Raw genomic sequence first — 20,114 nt, 5'->3', positions numbered from 1 at the left:
CTAAATGAGCACTAAGTGGCTTTAAGAGATCAGAGAAAGAAAATGGAAGGAAGGAAAGGGATCCCTAGTTAGGGAAACCACACCTTTGAGGTATTAACAGGAATGTAAGTTCTGCTGAAAGACAGAAATGGAATGAAATATGTTTTATTTATATGTAAATAAAATAATATGTAACAAAATATGTTTTCATCTCTTAACCTACTCATATCTCCCAGCAATAGGTTCATTAGCTCATGGGAAACAATTGTCACACATGTGATTGGAGGATGAATAATAAACTATAAATTTCCCTTTTTACTTTTAGAAGGTCAAAGTTGAAAGAGCCCTCAACAATCAATTAGTCTCACCCTTCATTTCACAGACTAAGAGAAGGGGAGGAACTTGCCCAAGGTCCCATAGGAAATCAGTGGCAGAGCCAGGTGCAGCAGTGCACACCTGTAATTCCATTGGCTCAGGAGGCTGAGGCAGGAGGATCACAAGTTCAAAGCCAGCCTCAGCAATTTAGTGAGGTCTTAAGCAACTTGTTGAGACCCTGTCTCAAAATTAAAAAATTAAAAAGGCTGGGGATGTGGCACAGTGGTTAAGTGCCCCTGGGTTCAATCCCCAATTTAAAAAAATTTAAAAAATAAATAAAGAAATCAGTGAAAAAATTATGGCTAAGTTCTATTGTTATTCTGTCACTCTTTCACTTGGAATATCTATATAGAAAATTCCCTTCTACAGATATATACTTTTAAAAATTTGATGTTTCTAGGGAAGTTTCTATGGTATAGACAAAAAAACTTTCTTTTGCATTTAAGCTTGGTCTCTTGTTTCCAGGCTTATTAGAAGTGAATGTTATCTCTGTTTCCATCAAATGATGTTAATAATATGAATGTCTGAATGTGATATTGGTTCTGAGGTACAAAAGATTGCCAAAGAAATCCAAAATCAAAAAAGGGGTAGCCTGAGAGGTATCAATACTAACCTGTGTTATCTACATTTCTCTTGGAAAGATAAAGAAGCCACTAATTAATATAGAGATGTTGGGGTTTGATGAATATATATAACATCTGCATGGAAATCAAAATGGGGGTAGGAGGAAGGGGAAGCTATTAGAATAAAAATTAAAAATGATGCATATAGACACCTGTAGAGTTGGCCATGGAATGGTTAATGGGTTGGGTCAACTCATAGAAGGCTTGGTATGTTCCAAAAATACACCCCAAAAAGCCCAGGATGCTGATCATGATGTCCTTTGCAATGGTGGCACAGCTTATGTCCTCAGAGTAAAAGGTGATGATCTCCAGGAGGGGTGGGATGATGAGGGCCAGGGCACTGCTGCACACAGAGCCCACTAGGGAGATGACCAGGTCCAAGTGGGGGATGAGGATGGCTGAGACACCTGCAGCAAGAAGAAAAATTTAGAATCACTAAATGTTCCTGCCATAAGCTCAAAACCAAACCATTGCTTTGGAGCCCAAGAGCTTCACAGATGAATGAGAAGCTGTTTGGAGAGGTGGGCAGGAGCCCACTGTGGTTTACACACAGGTCAGGCACCACAACTCCTGACTCCCTCTCTTATCTTTACTGCTGACACACATGCCCCTTTTCTATTTTATCTATTTGATTTTTCATACATAATCTTTATTGGAGATTTACTCTACCACTTAGCTATTATAACCTCCTTCATTATAGAGATGGGGAGATCCAAAGCTCTAAAAGGAACAGGGCTTGCTTAAGGTCACACAGAGCTAAGATGAGAATCCACGGGATGCCTCACCTGAAGTCCTTTATAGAGGGGAAAAAACTCAAATCATTAAAATCCAAGATAAAAAACAAATATCACCATAGATACTATTGAAATCCAGAGGGTTTTCAGGGACTATTTTAAAAATTTATACTGCAACAAACCAGAAAATCTTGGGTATGGACAAATTCCTAGAGATATCTGACTTATCCAAGTTGAACCAGGAAGATATAGAAAATTTAAATAGATCAACATCAAGTAATAAACTTGAAGCAGCCATCAAAAGCCGTCAAACAAATAAAATCCCAGTACTGGATGGATTCTACCAGAGTTCAACCAGAACTTTAAAAAACTAATACGAACCTTCCTCAAGTTATTTCAAGAAACAGAAAAGGACAGAACACTGCCAAACTCATTCTATGGAGCCACTATCACCCTGATACCAAAACAATACAAATACAAATCCAGAAATAAAACTTCAGACCAATACCCTTGATGAACATAGATGCAAAAATTCTCCATAAAATATTGGCAAGCTGTACACAAAAGCATATTAAAAAGTTAGTGCACCATAATCAAGTGGGTTTCATTCCAGGAATGCAAAGTTCATTCAAATATGCAAATAAATAAATGTAATTCACCACTTAAACAAAATTAAGGACAGGAATCACATGAGTATGTCAATAGATGCAGAAAAAGCATTCGACAAAATACAGCAGGCATTCACGTTTAAAACACTGAAAATATAGCAGGCATTCACGTTTAAAAGGAACTTACTTTGACATTGTAAAGGCTATATAGGACAAACCCAAGGCCAACATTATTCTGAGTGGAGAAAAACTAAAAGAATTTCCTCTAAAATCAGTAATTGACAAGAATGCCCATTTTTACCACCCCTATCCAACATAATCCTTGAAGCTCCAGCCAGAGCAATTAGGTGAGAGGGGAAAATTAAAGGGATATGAATAGGAAAGGAAGAGCTCAAATTACCTCTGCTTGCCAGTGATATGATCCCATATTTAGAGTACCCCAAAAAAACTCTACCCGAAGACTTAGAGAGCTAGATCATAAATGAATTCAGAAAAGTAGAAGGATACAAAATCAATACCCATATAACAATAATTTTCCTATTGTAGTGGCACCCCCTTTCTCCACAAAACAGTCCTAACTGGGCTTCTCTAGAAATCTTTACCATGGCTAATTTTGGGACTGTCAGCAAAAGAGTCTTTGCAAAAAAGTTCAATGTAGATAATTCCCATTTTCATGTTGCCCTATCTTACTTGGCCATGGCCGGGAAGAAATCAGCACTCCAGATTCTGGACACCCAGTTACTAGTTTTTCACAAATGTATCCAGTATAGTAGTTTGTAGAAATGTGCAAACAAGTCCTCTGGCCTTGAGCTGGGCTTCACAGAGATGTCTACATTTTTAAGATAAGTTACCTATTGGGCTCCATGGTAACAGCTGGCAGGGGGAGGAAAGAAAGGGGAGAAGAAGCTCTCCCCTTCTCAGGTGCTGTCCTTGAAGGGTTAACTTGCCCAGAACAGTGAAAGAAAAAGCTGCTTTTATGTGAACTTCTAATCCCCTCCTTACATGCTGGGTATAAAACCCTGAAACTACCTGAATTTGGGGTTCTGGGGATTGATTGATTACAGCAAAAGCTGTGCCCTCTGAACCTGGCTGCAGCCAAATAACACTGTTTCCTGCTATCTTCAGTGCCTTGCCTCATCTGTCCCTACAACACTATAATCCAATGATGAATCTGCTGAGGAAGAAAATAGGAAAACTATCTCATTCACAATACCCTGAAATAAAACAAAACAAAAAAACAACAAACAAACAACAACAACTCGGGAATCAATCTAACAAAAAAAGGACCTCCACAATGAAATGTTAGAATATTAAAGAAAAAAATTGAAGAAGACCTTAGAAGCTGGAAAGACCATCCATGTTCTTGGATAGACAGAATTAATATTGCCAAAATGACCATACCACCAAAAGCAAAATACAGATTAAATGCAATTCCCATCAAAATTCCAATGACATTCTTTACAGAAATAGAAAAAGCAGTCATGAAATTCATTTGGAAAAATAAGAGACCCAGAACAGCCAAAGCAATCCTTAGTGAGAAAAGCAAAGCAGAAAGCATTATAAATACTGAACATCAAATTATACTACAGAGCTATAGTCCTCTTCAACAAAATGACGCTGGGAAAACTGGAAATCCAATGTAGTAAAAAGAAAATTAACCCCTATCTCTCACCCTGCAGAAAACTCAACTCACAATGGACCAAAGACCTAGGAATTAGACCAGAAACCCTGTACCTACTGGGAGAAAATGCAGGCCCAAATCCAACATGTCGGCTTAGGAACTGACTTCCTTAACAAGATTCCTAAAGGGCCAGAAACAAAATTAAAAGTCAATAAATATGGTATCAAATTAAAACCTTCTTCATAGCGAAGGAAACAAGAGTGTGAAGAGAGAGCCCACAGAATGGAAGAAAAATCTTTGCTACCTGCCCCTCAGTAGGATATTAATAACCAGGATTCACAAAGAACTCAAAAAATAATAACACCAAAAAAATCCCCAAATAATTCAACCAATAAATGGGCAAAGGAACTAAATGAACACTAGTCAAAAGAAGACATAAGAATGGTCAATAATTAGAGAAATCTAGCAATTAGAGAAATCAAATTAAAACTACACTGAGATTTCATCTCATTCCAATCAGAATGGCACTTAACAAAAATTCAGCAACAAGTACCGGGATGCAGAACCAATAAAAAACAAACAAACAAACAAACAAAAAAACACCACAATGAGATATCACCTCACATTTGTTAGGGTGGCCATTGTTGAAAAAAACAATAGATAACCAGTGTTGGTGTGGAGGTGGAGAAAAGGGAATTTCTATGTACTGTTGCAAATTAGAATAGTCACTAGGGAACTTAGTACCAAGTTTCTTTAAAAGAATTTAAAATGTATCATAATTATATGAATATAAAAATATAAATTTTTATAAATATAAACATATAATTATATAACCCCACAATGTCAATTCTTGGCATATATATGAGTAATTGAAATCAATATGTCAAAGGAATATCTGAACTATCATGTTCATTGCAATGTTTATCACAATAACCATGCCATGGAATAAAGAAAATATTGCATATATACACAACAAAATACTATTCAACCTTAAAAATAAAAAAGAAAATCCTGTCATTTGTAACAACATGGATGAACCTGGGAAACAGTATGTGAAATGAAATAAGTCCAGTACAGAAAGACACATCCCTATTCTGATTTATAGATGGAATCTAGCAAATTAATCTCATACAAGGACAGAGTGAGATGGTAGAGGGTAGGGGTATGAGAACTGGGGAGGTATTGACCAAAAGACACAGGACAAATTGCAGTTAGAAAGGAGGATCAAGTTCAAAAGATCTGTTTATGACGTGGTGACTGTAGCTAATAACAATGTATTGTATACTTGAAAATTGACAAGATAGTACTGTTTAAATATTTTCACTAAAATAATGATAAATATTTGAGCTAGTAGGTATGTTAATTACCTTAGTTCAGTTATACCACAGTGTATGCATCTATCAAAATATGTTGGATACCATAAACACACATAGTTTTTTATCTATCAATTTAAAAAATAAAAATCTACAAACAACAACAACAAAAAAATAAAGTTCTTTCCACTTTACTATGCTGCCTACTTGGCACACAGTAGGTGCTCATAAGGGTTTGACTCTTATATAAACACTGAAACAAATTGTACCATCTACATCATGCAACTTCTGTATAGAACAAAGGATGGATTAAAAAAGAAAGATGGTTCTATTGTATACAATTCTACTTATTTTCCCATTCATAAAAGAATTCTGGTAATTAGGCAGAACATAAAACATGAAGACAGCATTAGCTGCCCATTCTCCATCTCTCTTCTTCTATAAACATTCTTAAATCTCCATCTCATATACATACAATAAATGCATACCATGGATTTGCCAACAGAGTCCAATTTTGATAATATTTGAATGAGGGAATATGCAACTTATATGATTTAATTTCATATGCCCATATAATTTATCTATGAACAAATTAGAGAAAAATTGTTTTGGAAAGCATCTAAGCTTGCTGTATATTTCTTTTTCCTGGTGCTGGGGATGGAACCCAGGGCTTTGCATGTGCTAGGCAAGCACTCTACCATTGATCTGAACTTCTAGACTCAGCTTGCTGGACCTTTAAGAAAACCATCACCTCTTTCTGAAATTGCTCCAACATATTGAGCATAAGAGGGACTCAGGGTCTCAGAGTTGGAAGCCCATCATCCCTTTATAGTGTGCTCCCTGTCCATAGTTTTCCTTCATCAGATGCATGATAAGCTCATTACCAGTGGAGGTACAGAGAAAAATCAGCATCTTTCCCCAGGAGAGCTCACCCTGAAGGGGACAGAGGAGATGTGTTCAAAGAGAGCTGCACTGCAAGGTGAACAGAAGCCATCCTTCAAGAGGCTCAGCTCTGGTCAAAGCAACCCACTCCTCAGAGCCCTCCCAGGGCTCCCTGTTGCCCAAACTCCTCAGCACTGATTGAGAGAGCTGTGAGTTCAGGATTTGGGTCCTTCCATATGTTTGGACCTACTCTCTGATTGTGCCCAACTGCTTTTCTCCAGTGGGTCACAGGCAAGCACTGGCCTCGGATTTGTGCACAGCCTACTCCCTATATGTGATCTACCTCTGCTCTCCTAGGTCTTAGCCAGCATATCTCCACTGGAGAGGACTGATCCCCTGACCTTCCCAGGATGAGGAACAGGATCCTGTTAAGTATACAGGGTGTCTGCTACTGAGTTTTAACTGTCACGTGGGTGCTTCATCTTGTGCCATCTTAACATTTATCACAAAGTGCTGCCATTATTTCCTTGCAGTGAGCTGCAGCTCATCTTGTAAATCCTATGATAGCTGGAGCTACATCCTCACTATTTTTTATGATGGCGATGAGAAGGAGGAGGAGGATGAGTGGTACTGGGTATTGAACCCAGGACTTTGTATATGCTAAGCTAAATCCCTAGTCCCATTATTAGTGATTGAGTCCCTAGTGTCCAGCACAATGTCAGGCATATAGGAGGTGCTCAACAAACAATACTTAAATGAATGAATGATGGATGAATGAATAAAAAAGGAAAAAATGGCCATTTAGTGTATGCTAGAAGCAGAATATGTCATCAGAAGACCATGTCTCTACCTGTACTTTCCATGATCCAGAGTTGCCTGAACTCCATTTTTCTCTTCAACTTACACTCCTGAGAATGGGAACAATCTCAGAACAACACATATCCAGGTTTCTGACTCTGGGTACAGACTGGGAACTTCAAACACCTCAAACCAAGCAGGTCAGTACCAGGCACATAGGAGAGCGGGTGAATGAATGATACTTCTTTCCTTCATAAAATCAGCTTATATTTTCCATAGGTAGTCAGTAGAGATTATGGTAACATTTACTATGTGACAGTTCTTTTAAGCCCATTTTTTTCAGGTGGAAAAGTTGAGACCCAGGGAGATTAATTATCTTGCCCTAAGTCACAAAGAAAGCAAATGGCAGAGCCAGTGACGGTGGGGTAGGCACCCGAGTGGCTCCTTGCCCTAGTGCCTTTCATCCTACTCACAGGTGAGACAGACCAAGGCTGTGCGGACAGACAGGTCTACAAACAGTGCCCAGTTCTCTGGCACCTGAGAGACGGCAAACGGGATGATGATCTCAGCTGGGATGTGGAACTGGAGGGCGTAGGTGAAGAAGATGCCCACGGAGTACATCAGCTTGACCGACTGGTACAACCTGCAGACAATCATCAAGAGGATGTGAAATGCAATTTGGCCCCCAGGAAGGGCTGTTTGGGACTCACTTACTGTTCAGAAACTGGTACCTGTCATTGAGTTACAAAATTGGCTAATATCCAATGACTTGGGTCAGACTGGCTGTCAGGACCCTCCTTGGCAACTCATTAAAAGTACACATTCCTGGGCTGGGGTTGTGGCTCAGAGGTAGAGCACTCACCTAGCATGTGCGAGGCCTTGAGTTCAATCCACAGCACCACATAAAATAAATAAAATAAAGATATTGTGTCCAACTACAACTAAAATAATAAATATTTAAAAAGTGCACATTCCTGGAGATGACGAGGCAACAAGCCCATGACCCAGGAACCCCCTCCTTTTAATTATTTAAAACGTATGCATAGAGTAAAATTCAAGTGCAATAGATCTACAGTGAAAAGCATCTCTGCCCTTGATTCCCAGTCTCCAGTTCCCCTTTCCTTAGGCAACCATTCAGAATTGTCTTGTGCTTCCAAGAAATACGCTGCGTATATATAACCTTCCACACCATGTGGGGCCTCACACCCACCCACAGAGGAACATGCTGCACACATTTCTCTACATGCAGTGGATCTCCTTACTTTTTCATTACCAAATATTTCTTGGAGATTGCTCCCTGTCGATACACATAGATCTGGCCCTTCCATTTAATAACAATTTGGCATTCTGATTGCTGGATATAATACTTTTTTAAAACTAGTCACTAATTAATAAATATTTGAATTATTCTTTTGAGAATAATGGTCCTTTTGCCACAATGCTGCAAAAAAAAAATCTTTGTTTGCTTTTCTACATGAACATAATATGTAATTCCACCAATAAGGATGATGGGTAAGAGTGCCCACTTGTCCTACTGTGTTGAAGTCCCAGCTTGTCAAAAGTGTGTGTGAGTACATGACAGTCTATGACATTATGTGTGTGTGTGTGTCTCGTTTAACTAGCATTTCTATTATCTGCTTTGAGCATCATTTCAAATATAAAATGGTCATTTCTTATTTGCTTGTGAACTGTTTGTTCATACCCTCTGCCCATTTTTTTTTTCTTGAGTCGTTGGTGTTTCTCCTATTGGAAAGGGAAATTTGTTTAAGGCTCCCCGGGAAAACATGAAGATCAGCCAGGATCACACTACAGGCACAAAGCCTTGGTGGAGGTCAAAGCCCATGTTTGGCTGTGGTCCTCGGAAAGAAAGAGTCCTGCCTACATGGTTATTAGAATTTCTTATCCCCTGCCCCCCATTATTGGGGATTGAGCCCAGGGCCTCACACATGCTTGATAAAATTTCTATCACTGAGCTACACACCTGATCTTTAAAAAAAAATTTTTTTTTTAAATGTTTAGCCAGGGTATCACTAAGTTCCAGGCTGTCCCCAAACTTGTGATCCTTCTGTCTCAGTCTCCCAAGTACAGGATATCTTACTTACATAACATAAAGCACAATGTCAAGTAAGTCCCACATTGATTATATCATCTAGTCTTCACAACACAGGGAGGTCGTGGGGCTGGTGGCCTTTTCCTCAGTTTACAACCCTGGCTTTATGGGGAATCGATTCCCTATCACCCTAATTGTCTCAGGGAGACCAAAGCTGTGGTGCACAGCAATGATAAGACCTAACCCTCCACAAGGACTTACTATGTGCTAAGCATTTTCTATATCAAACCAATTAATGCTCAGACTCTCCCTGTGAGAGAGTGTCGTGGTCATTTATGGTGCTCACTAAAGACTTTCAGGTACATCCCTGCCTCCTTGGAGTACCCAGACTGGGGCGGTGTGAGCAGGAGAGATACCTGCCATTCCAGGTAAAGTTTTGCCAGCCTGGTGCACAGTGTGTGATTCCCCGTGCTCTCTGCCATGGCCACCAGCCACACTTTGTAGAGTGGCTGTTCCAACAGCAAGAGCCTTAACCATCCCATAATGTACATGCAGCATGAGCATGCAATTAAGCATTGGTGTGTTCAGCCACTGAGATTATTATTGGAGCAAAACTTACTCTATCCTGACTGATATAAACAGGCATAAGTATGATTATCATTTTACTGAGCACAGGAATTGGGAGTCAAAGATCAGGTGTCTTGCCCAAGGTCAATTAGATACCTTTAGAACATGTGCTCTTAAACACTGGCTGTCTTGACGGCTTGGCCACTATGTATCCAATACTGCCACTATAACAGCTAAGGTGGAATGTTTGCATACCATGTCATACCATGTGCCAGCCTCCAGAATATTTTCTGGATGAATGAATGATTGAATACAAGAACTCCAGACCAAGTTCCAACTGGGACACAGCAATAGTGGTGTGGTCTGTATCTGAAACTTGGGATCTGAGTAGCAATCCCTCTGTGGGACTTCAATCTTTACTTTGAGTTATACTTTTTGTTGTTCTGTTTTGGTTTCTTTAACATTCCTAGATCATTTCTGTTCTAGAGTCTTTGCACTTTAGGGTCAGAGAGATTAGATTCAAGCTTCTGCTTCTCACAATGCGAGCTAGGAAAATTACTTAGAGCCTCTCCAAATATCAAATTCCTTATCTATTAAATGGAATTAATTATAATAATGCTAACTCATGGGGTATAAGAAATTAAATGAGATAGTGCATGGTGCCTAGATCATCAAACTTACCAATTATTACAATTAATAGTAATATTAACAGTTAATATTTGTTGCTAAAGAAAACCCAAGTGAATGCCCATCTCTTGCTAAGGTGCAGATCCCATGCTTCTCCCTATACCTGAGGCCAGCAGGGGACGTACCAGCAGGTGGGCAAGTTGAGGGTGATGCTGGCCTGGGTGTCTGACCCAAACTTCATGTAGCCCAGGATTCCCAGGCAGGAATAGAGAAAGATGACAAGGGACATCCCCACGTACAGAACAAGGGGGAAATGCTGTGGATTCTTCATCTGGTTTTTGAGAGGCAGAACCTGGAGATGAAAAGAGTTTGAAAAACAAAGGGTAGAAAGAGATGTGGCACTTGGTGTAGGTTCAGGCTCCCCCGCTAGCATGGCTGTCCTTCTCTGGGTGGGCCCAGAGTCAGAAGGGGCCTCTCCACATGGCCACACTGCTTTCATTTTTCTCTCATTTTCTATTGCCATGAATGCTCAATTCCATCTTTTCTCTTTTGGGGAGATACGGAGAGTACTAGAGATTGAACTAAGGGGGAATTGACCACTGAGCCACATCCCCAGCCCTATTTTGTATTTTATTTAGAGACAGGGTCTTACTGAGTTGCTTAGTGCTTTGCTTTTGCTGAGGCTGGCTTTGAACTCACGATCCTCCAGCCTCAGCCTCCCAAGCCACTGGAATATCAGGTCAATTCCATCTTTTCTGATTAGGAAATTCTCGTCTTCAAGACGTAGTGTGGTGTATGGAGCAGTAGGCACCCTGAATGCATCACTGTTCTGCACTTTTTTATAAATGCTATTCATTTAGATACATGGAATTGCAACTGGCCACCCTAAAGAACATTAGGGGACCATTCACTCAAACCCAGCAGTCTTACCATACCAACGCCTTCAAATGTGAAGATGGCAGTACCAAAGAACAGCAAGAAGGTCTTCCAGTTTGCCATCAGGGGCAGGTTGCTTGGATCTGGAATGTCCTGAAAGGAAGTAGAAGAAAGACATTGGCTTTGCCATGGTATCAAAGTCATCCCAAACCATCACCTGGTAGAAGCTGGGTCATGCATGACCACAACAGAGATAATCAGTGTTAGGAGCGCTCATGAGATATCTAGAGCCCTGTCCATCTTCTTATTTTTCAATGCTTGAATCACATACTTAGTGGCCCACCTTGTAATATTTTCAATCATAAAAATGTCTACTCTGATACTTTCTAACTTGTATATCTTTGTCACAGAGTACCACAGACAAAGCAAAAAAAAAAAAAAGATGATTCATTCATTTAATTTTTATTGTGGTGAATTCACATAGCAAAATTTACCATTTTAACCATTAAGTGTCTAACTCAGTGGCATTAGTGCATTTGTGTTGTTATATATTCCTCACTACTCCCCACCTCATACCTTTTTCATCAGCCCAAACTGAACACAGGAATCTATTAAAATAGCAATTCCCCATTAACCCATCTCCCTGTAACCCACATTCTACTCTCTGTCTCTATCAATTTGATTATTATGGCTACTTCATATAAGTGGAATCACATAGTATTTGTCTTTTGGTAGTCTGGCTTATTTCACTTAGCTCAATGTCTTTGAGGTCCATCCATGTTGTAGCATCTTTCAGAATCTCACTCCTTTTTAGGGCTAACTAATATTCTATCATGTATATTTATATAGCACATTTTCTTTGTTAATTCATCATTCAATGAACACTTGAGTTTTTCCCAACTTTTGGCTGTGAGGAGCCATTTTATCTTTACCTGTGGAAAAGGCAGGACATGGAGAGAAGAAGGGAATTATGCAAATCTTCTCTGCAAGTTACTGACAGCTCAGATAAGGGCTTAGTCTCCTGTGTCCCAGCCCTCTATCGCCTCTCCTCATCCCTTCTCAGTGCTGTGTGGTCCACGGGCTAGCAGGGCAGCTATGGAGGGTCTAGGGGGAATGATTATTTTAATGGACTTCTGTGGTGAGCAGAACAGTCACTCCCCAAAGATATTCAGGAACCTGTGGCTATGTGATGGCACATGGCAAGGGAGAATTAACTTTTCAGATTGAATGAAGGCTGTTCATTATCTAATCTTTTATTTTAAGTGTATATATATATATATTGTAGATGGACAAAACATAATGCCTTTATTTTTATGTGGTGCTGAGGACAGAACCTGGGTCCCGCCCATGCTAGGCGAGTGCTCTACCACTGAGCCACAATCCCAGCCCTCATCATCTAATCTTAAAATAAGATTACTCTGGACTATCCGGATGGGACAAGGGTCTTAGAAAGTGGAAGAGGGAATCAAAGGAGACAGTCTGCAGCATGAGAAAGACTCGGTCTGATTTTCCGGCTTTAATTTTTCTTGCTTGCCAAAGCATGCAGGCAAGAAAACCAGAAAAAGCAAGAAATGGATTCTCCCCTACCCTCCAGCAAAGGTGCAGACTCATGGATATCTTGATTTTAGCTCAGGAGACCTCCAGAGCTGTAAAATAAATTTGTGATGTTTTAAGCCCCTGGACTTGTGGTCATTTGTTATAGCATCAATAGGAAAAGGAGACAACGCCAAAGACTCTAGACTCAAAGAAATGAGTGCAATGGTGGGATGGTGGAGTTTCAGGACCTATGATGAGGATAGAGCACAAGAGCTCCAGAGGCAAACTGATTGGAGGTAGTGGAAAGACTGCTTTCTGAATGCCAGTTTCCTCGTCTGGAAATGGAATAAAGACAGTACTTCCAAAACCATAGTATTGTGAAATCCAGTAAGTTAGATAGGTAAAGTACATGGTACTAAGTAGATCAAATTCCTTTATCACCCATGCATCCTTTGTCACCTACCACGATTACAGTTTTTGTTGGTTATTAATCAATGTTAATCTCCCAGAATGAATGTGACTTCCATGAGAGGAGACACCCTATCTGCCTATTTTCACTTACCCCTGAGTCCCCAGCTCCTTGCACAATGCCTGGGATCACAGAAGGTAGTAAGGACCTATGAATTGTTGAATGACTCATTGTTATTCAATGTTATCCATGCTGGTGTTGAGGAGGACAGGATGCTGCTAACAGAGATAATTAGCTTTTAGAGTTTGTGGGGCAGAAATGTTCCTGGATATCACTTTGGCAGGGGATGCTCAGAGCAGAGGATGGAACTTTCTCACCTCCACCTGCCCACCATGACAATAACCCATCCCAGGTGTCTCAGAGGCCCTGGACCCTGACACCTTTCTTCCATGATTTCAGGCACAGACCTGGATGATATACTCAAAGATCAGGATCATGCTCCCCAGGGTGGTGATGTTGGCCATTGTTGAGAAGACAGACAGCACCTTGAGGTTCCGGATAAACACCAACATGATCAGGAAGGGCAGGATTGTCAGCATGTAGATACGAATGTCCAGGATGGGGGTCAGCACCAGGAACTTCCTGGGCTGGCAGGTGTTGGAGGTGACATGGACTTCTTCTACTATCTGAAAGAGAACACAGTGGAAGGTATGGCAGTTGAAGACAAAGCTCAGGATGTCCAGCTCCAGTGGAATTTCAGAAAATCACAAATAATGTTTTAGTATAAATACATTCCAAATAGCGCATAAGACATATCTATATCTATATATAGTAAAATATCTACATGAAAAAATACATGACACTCAGTTAAACTGGAATTTCAGATAAGTAGTGAAATATATATTTATATATAAATTATTTATATATTATAATTATTTGCATATATGTTCATATATAAATGTAAATAAAATGTATATATCCCTACTTATCCAAAATTCCAGTTTAACTGAATGTCATGTATTTTTTCATGTATGTGTGTGTGTGTGTGTGTGTGTGTGCAAAATGCATTCTAGTTTAACTGGGTGTTATGTATTTTTATTTACCAAATCCATCAACATGAACCAGGAACTCTTAGAGTCATGAAACCTCAAGGTTGAAGGGTACTTTGTCAGCTAGCTCAACTTCTTCTTTCCCACCAAATGACTTTCTTTCATGCAGCCAGAGAAAGAAAATTTATCACACAAGCACATCCTCCTCAACCTTAGAGAGCCCTACAAGTCAGGAAGCTCTGGATATTGAGCAAAGCCTATCTGCTTGCAGAGTCTGTCTATAGGACTTGCCACAGTTCTTTGGGCTGTTAGGTACACTTCCTCTATTCCACAAGAGGCTGAGATTGACTTACAATATGTCTTAGGTAGGCAATAACAGGAAGTTAGCCACTGGTTTTCCTTATTTTCAGTTAGTCATTTTTTTTTACATGACAACCTGAGATGGTACCTAATGTACCCATACTTTACCCATACTTTTCAGGCTAAAAATTTTTTCAAGTTGCTTTGGCTTCTTTATGATCCTTTTAGAATATGATTCTCAGGACTGAAAGAATTCCCAGTCATGATCTAATCCAGGAGTGGAAATGAAGCTGTCTCTTCCCATGACTTAAATACTCTGCTTTTGCTAATGTAGCCCTAGCAGCAGCAGGTCTGCTTTTCTCTCCCTTTGCCCAGAAGAGGCTTCTTCACCTGTTGTAAATTGTCTGCCATAAACATAAAATAAACACTGCAGAAGCCCAGCTGGGTGATGATCAATAAGAAGCTGACAGTGTACCTGGGAAAGAAAAAGAGGGAGATAGAGTGAGAAAACAAACATTCAAGTTATTATTTATTTATTTCGGAACTGGTGGTTGAACCCAGGGATGTTCTACCACTGAGCCACATCCCCAGCCCTTTTATTTATTTATTTATTTATTTATTTATTTATTTATTTATTTATTTATTTATTTATTTATTTATTTATTTATTTTGACACAGTGTCTCACTAAGTGCTTAGGGCCTTGCTAAGTTGCTGAGGCTGGTTTTGAATTTGCAATCCTCTTGCCTCAGCCTTCGGAGTCACTGGGATTACAGGCATGCACCACTGTGCTTGGCCTAAAATTATTTTTAAAGTGTTTATTTGGTGAAATAATTATTTTTGTGGATTTAGATTTTTTTCCCAATTTTTCTTGTTTTGAAAAATTTCAAGCCCTCAGGAAAAGTTCATAGAAGAATATGATTAGCATCCATATATATGTTGGCTAAATATATCAATTGTTAAGTTTTGGCCCCAAATCTTTTCATATGTGTACATACTCATCTGCACGCAAGTATATGCATGCACACATGCGCGTGTGTGCGTGCACACATACACATACACATTTTTTTTCAGAATCATTTGAAAGTCATTTGCAGATGCCATAACATTTTGACCCTACACACCTCAGCATATTTTCTTTAAGACTGATATCCTGAAAATGAATTTTAATATCTTCAAGTACATAGTCCCTATTTTAGATATCACAATTCTCTCCAAAATATCTTTTATGGCTGTTTTATTTTTATTTTTATTTATTTTTTTCATAGTGCAAACCCAGCACCTCACACATGCTAGGCAATTGCTCTACCACTGAACTACATCCCTGGCCCTATACATTGCATTTTATTAAAACTCTTCTGAAGTTTGTAAAATTGCTCTATTCTTCCTATCCTGCTTTTCCTTTCTCCTGCAGCTGCTCATTTTTTGGTTGTTTGATGTCAGACCCTGTGTCCTGTAGTAGATCTGTCTTCTAGACTCTGCTGAGGACTTCCTCGTGACATTTATCTGGTTTCTCTATCCCCTGTGCTTCCTATAAACTGATACCAGATCCAGTGACTCAATCAGATGAAGCTCCTTAATTTATTTTTCTGGCAAGAATATACATGCAGTGCCCCGTACACCTCGCTGTGATCCATGATGAGACACCGTGTCTGACTGTCCCACATCCACACAGGAGCTGAGTGGATCTATGCTCAGTACTTGGGGTAGGTGGCATCTGTGCCTTCTTCTTGTATAAAATTCCCAACTGACTTTTTACCTGAATGGCTTGAGCATCCATTAATGATTGTCTACACAGTATGGGCAGTTTTTAATCAAGCTCCCTAGGTATCTCCTAGTACACTAAAAATTATGAATTATTGGTTGAACTAATATTTTCCCAAATGTTTCCAACTCCTTCTGGATCACTGGATTTCCAAAGAAATAGTACATGGAAACTAGATGAGTGCGAGGCTAGATATTCTGGATTCTAGTCCTTGCTCTGCTACTAATTTCCTGTGTGATCCTGAGCAACTTTATTGTCCCTCTCTGAGCTCCTTTATGCTCTGTCTTAACAGGTGTGAATCTAGTGATCTCTAAGGGCCATTCCTGCCCTAACTATCATTGAGGGTGTCATCAAAAACTGATCATGACCTCACCTTTCTGAAAATCAGAGTGATTATTTTAGGGGAGGTCAGTGACCTCCTGGGATGGTGGCAGCCACAATATTGACCCCACTACCTCCCAAAGGACTTTTCTGGAAAAGGTTGCAGTGTGAGGTTTTCAAGTCCCTACTCTACCATTACTCATGGTTGTGCCTTTGAATATGCTATTTTATCTCTATGAGCTTTGGTCACTTCATTTTTCCGGGACCCTGTCTACCTCACCAAGGTTGTTGGGATGATCAGAAAACCATTCTAACTTTTTTATCAAGCAAGGGGACAACCTAAAAATTCACCATTAGGGGAATGATCAAATGAAACTATGGTATATATCCACATTTGGGAGCCCTAAAAAATTATGAGGTGGATCTATATGTTCCAATGAGAAATAAATACAGACATACTATTAGATGAAAAAGCAAATTTCCAGAAAAGATTCCAAGTAATGTGCAAATTAATATGCCCATTCACATACATATATTGATGTAAACCTAGAAAAAGAAAAAGTCAAAGGGAATGTTTACTAACTAGATCTCAGGGACTACCTCTTGAGTAAAGAATCGGGTAGGGAATGGAGCTATTGAAGATATTTTCTATTGGTAGTTTCCCAAAAGAACATGTTCATTTATTTTATTTTATTTTATTTTTGTACCAGGGATTGAACCTGGGGGTGCTTAACCACTGAGTCACATCCCTAGCTCTTTTTATGATTTATTTTAAGTGAGGGTCTCACTAAGTTGCTTAGGGCCTTGCTTAGTTGCTGAGGCTGGCCTTGAACTTGTGATCCTCCTGCCTCAGCCTCCCAAGCCACTGGTTATACAGGTGTGTGCCACCATGCCCGGCTAAGAACATATTCACTTAAAACTTTAAAGAGAAATAAAGAACAAAAAGATGAGGCTTGTGATGATTGTCATCTCACAGTTACTTCTACATCCACGACTACTACCTTCCCCACACCGAATGGGACCTCAGCCAGGGGCTGGGGCAGGTTTCCAGGCTGTACATTGTGGCCTCCCCATAGTTCACAAAAGTCGTCTGCAATCTAGGAGGAAAGGACAATGTGTAACTTAGAATGTTTCTGTTGGAGTTACAATTTGCTCCTCGAGTGAGTAATTATGATCTATTTGTATGTCAGCATAGAGCGCTCTGTTAATTTTCTGATAATCATATATTTTATACAACTTTCAGAGATTTGCTTTTTATTCTTTTTTCCTTTTGGCAGTTATCTTTTTAAGAACAGATCCTTAAGTGGATCCTAATGGATTTCTTTGTTTTGAATAAACAGTGGTTGATTTAGGTCTGCCATGCGGGAGAGAGGGGACATGGTCAGGGGAGGAGATGGGGAAGGAGGCAGAGCAGGTGTGGCCAGCCAGGGATGCATCCTTTCTCGACTATTCTGGTCCTTCTCATTGCCCAGTTATCAGGACATTTGAGACGCCTACATGGACAGAGTCCCATGCACACACCACCCTCAGGCTCCTGCTCAGCAGGAGGATGTGATGGCTAGGTTCCAGCCTGTCCCTTTTCCCTGTCTCTCTCCCTTTCTCAGGGTGGGACAGGCCCTGCTGTAGGACTGTCCTGGTCCTGGAGAGGAGCAGGTGGGAGCAGCAGCAGGTTGCTGAGATCCTGGATACACAGCATTCATTTCAGGACTGCTAGGACAGAGACAGGGCTCTAGGCTTAACAGGAAATGGGGTAAATGCCATTCCCTCATGAGCTGGAGACCTTGAGCAAGTCTAATCTCTTCTGACTTCTGGGGTTCAGCTTTTCCACATGCAGACTAGGCTTTGAGCAGGAGACAGTGAGAGATGGCTATCAGGATGTGTTGGAAACACACTTTTATTATTTATTGTTATTATCAGATATTGTTATTTCTGATATTTAGTGAGATTGGCATTCATGCACAAATGGGTTCAGTTTGCAGAGGTCTGTTAAATATGAGTCTGAAGGTTGGGGATCAGACAGGGATTAGTGATTCGGTAGATGACATAGGATGTAAGAATAGGGAGTAGTGAGGTCAGTGGCTACACGGCAAGTTCTCAACAGGATCAACTGGGACTCGACTCCAGAAGGACAAGGAAGGAATGAAGTCCCGGAAGTACCAGGTCATCTGACTAATGAGAAGAAAGCAGCTGAGTTTCTTGTTATTTTTTTTTCTTAAATATGAAATCTCTAAATTTTTAAACATTGGCTTAGAAAAGAAAAACTGTGAAAGCACCCCAAAAATATATCTGAAGGCTACAGCTAGCACTTAGGCCACCCTTCTGGGGGCCTCTGCATTAAAGAAAAATGGAAGAGACATCATCGAGAAAAAGTCAGAAGCCTACCTGGGGACATAATGACCCAGGAAGCTCAAGACCACATGGTTAAGAACGAAGTCAGACAGGCCTTCCAACACTGGCTCTGCTACCCGCTGGTTGTGCGGCCCTGGGCAAGGCATCTAAGCCTCAATTTACTTATCCATAAAATGGGAATAAAAATAAGGCCTACTCTAGAGATTTACTATAAGAAGCAAAGCTTTGGATTTGAACACTCTGCAGATCTCAGCATTATTTTTTTTTTTTTCGTGACTATTGTCTTTTCTTTCTGAAGTCGTTTTTGCATTCATTTCAAACACATACACCTTGACACACTATGTGCTTTCAATAACTGAAGTTGTTGTACCCTTTGCATTCCGTGGCTAATTAGGTCTTTGCGTCTACTGGCTTGTCTTTACAGGGGTTCTCCTGGAACAAATTACCCTGATGAGGGTTTAGTATTGGGGTGGGGAGATTAAAAGGAACAGAAAGACGTCGGTGTGTCTTGCCTCACGTGGTTGTTGTCAAGTGCTCTACCATCTTTTATCACTTTTAATGTTCCCAGGTGAGGGGATTTGGGCTCAGAGGGGTACAGGAAACTGACCAAGCCTTCCAGCTAGCCGGCAGCAGAGTTGGGTCTCTTCTTTGGATTCTTTCCCACCCTCCACCACTTCTGTTGGATCCAGAGCAGCTTGGTGGCCTGGAGAAGTGGCCTAATTATTGGTTCAGTGATCAAAGGAAACTCAACCCCCCAGTGGATGGGGCCTGGTGCTGGGGTGAGAGAGGAGCAGCACCCACCTCTGAGAGAGGTGGTGAGCGCAGTTCAGCAAGATGACCATGCAGTGCACTGTGAGGATTCCGATGGCCAGCAGGCTGATGGGCCCAACCTGAAGGGAGAGGAGAGGCCCCGGGTGGTGATTGATGGGCAAACTGGCCACGCCCACACCCTGGCCCTCTCTCAGTTTGGGCACTAGGGCTCCTTGCCAGGGTGGGAGACAGTGCATGGATGTCCTTGTCCCCTGGATGCTGTGCTTTGAATGTCCCTCCTGGTACCGCTACAAAGTGGCTGCTAGGATTCTACCTGTGACCCAGATCTCACCACTCTCCATACACCCCAGGCCTTTCTCATCTGCCTCCAGTTTCACCCTGCTATAGTCTCTTACGATGATTTCAACCTTTTACACAGCCTAGCCCTCACAAGTTCCTTTTGTGACTTAATTCTTTTCCTCTAGTAGAGAGGTTATCAACAAGGGCCCTATTGACATTTGGGGGCAGATGACTGTTTTAAGGATCTGTCCAGTGCATTGTAGGATATTGACCAGCATCCTGAG

At 40.6% G+C, this 20,114-nt stretch overlaps 1 protein-coding gene across 1 annotated transcript; it reads right to left on the bottom strand.

Moving 5' to 3' along the window:
- Positions 1 to 1,330: 1,330 nt before the first annotated feature.
- Positions 1,331 to 19,656, bottom strand: Slc36a3 (solute carrier family 36 member 3). Its single transcript, XM_071611819.1, has 8 exons — positions 19,582 to 19,656; positions 17,433 to 17,528; positions 14,738 to 14,822; positions 13,466 to 13,684; positions 11,108 to 11,206; positions 10,363 to 10,529; positions 7,471 to 7,576; positions 1,331 to 1,384 (listed from the first exon to the last, which is right to left on the bottom strand). Exons 1-8 carry the CDS (start codon positions 19,620 to 19,622, stop codon positions 1,337 to 1,339), a joined length of 861 nt encoding a protein of 286 aa, XP_071467920.1. The 5' UTR covers positions 19,623 to 19,656; the 3' UTR covers positions 1,331 to 1,336.
- Positions 19,657 to 20,114: the final 458 nt, after the last annotated feature.

The sequence above is a fragment of the Marmota flaviventris genome, chromosome 5 (genome assembly GCF_047511675.1).
Source record: "Marmota flaviventris isolate mMarFla1 chromosome 5, mMarFla1.hap1, whole genome shotgun sequence".
NCBI lineage: Eukaryota > Metazoa > Chordata > Mammalia > Rodentia > Sciuridae > Marmota > Marmota flaviventris.
The sequence above is the reverse complement of the archived record's forward strand: the minus strand, read 5'-3'. Positions and strand labels throughout refer to the sequence as shown.

Excerpts from the sequence above, each read along its gene's own strand:
- Slc36a3 (XM_071611819.1), bottom strand. The coding sequence starts at position 19,622 with ATGGTCATCTTGCTGAACTGCGCTCACCACCTCTCTCAGAG. Across the intron at positions 17,529-19,581 it reads GCTCACCACCTCTCTCAGAG|ATTGCAGACGACTTTTGTGA; the intron begins GTGGGTGCTGCT and ends CTTTCCTCCTAG. Across the intron at positions 14,823-17,432 it reads TCCCATTCGGTGTGGGGAAG|GTACACTGTCAGCTTCTTAT; the intron begins GTAGTAGTCGTG and ends TTTCTTTCCCAG.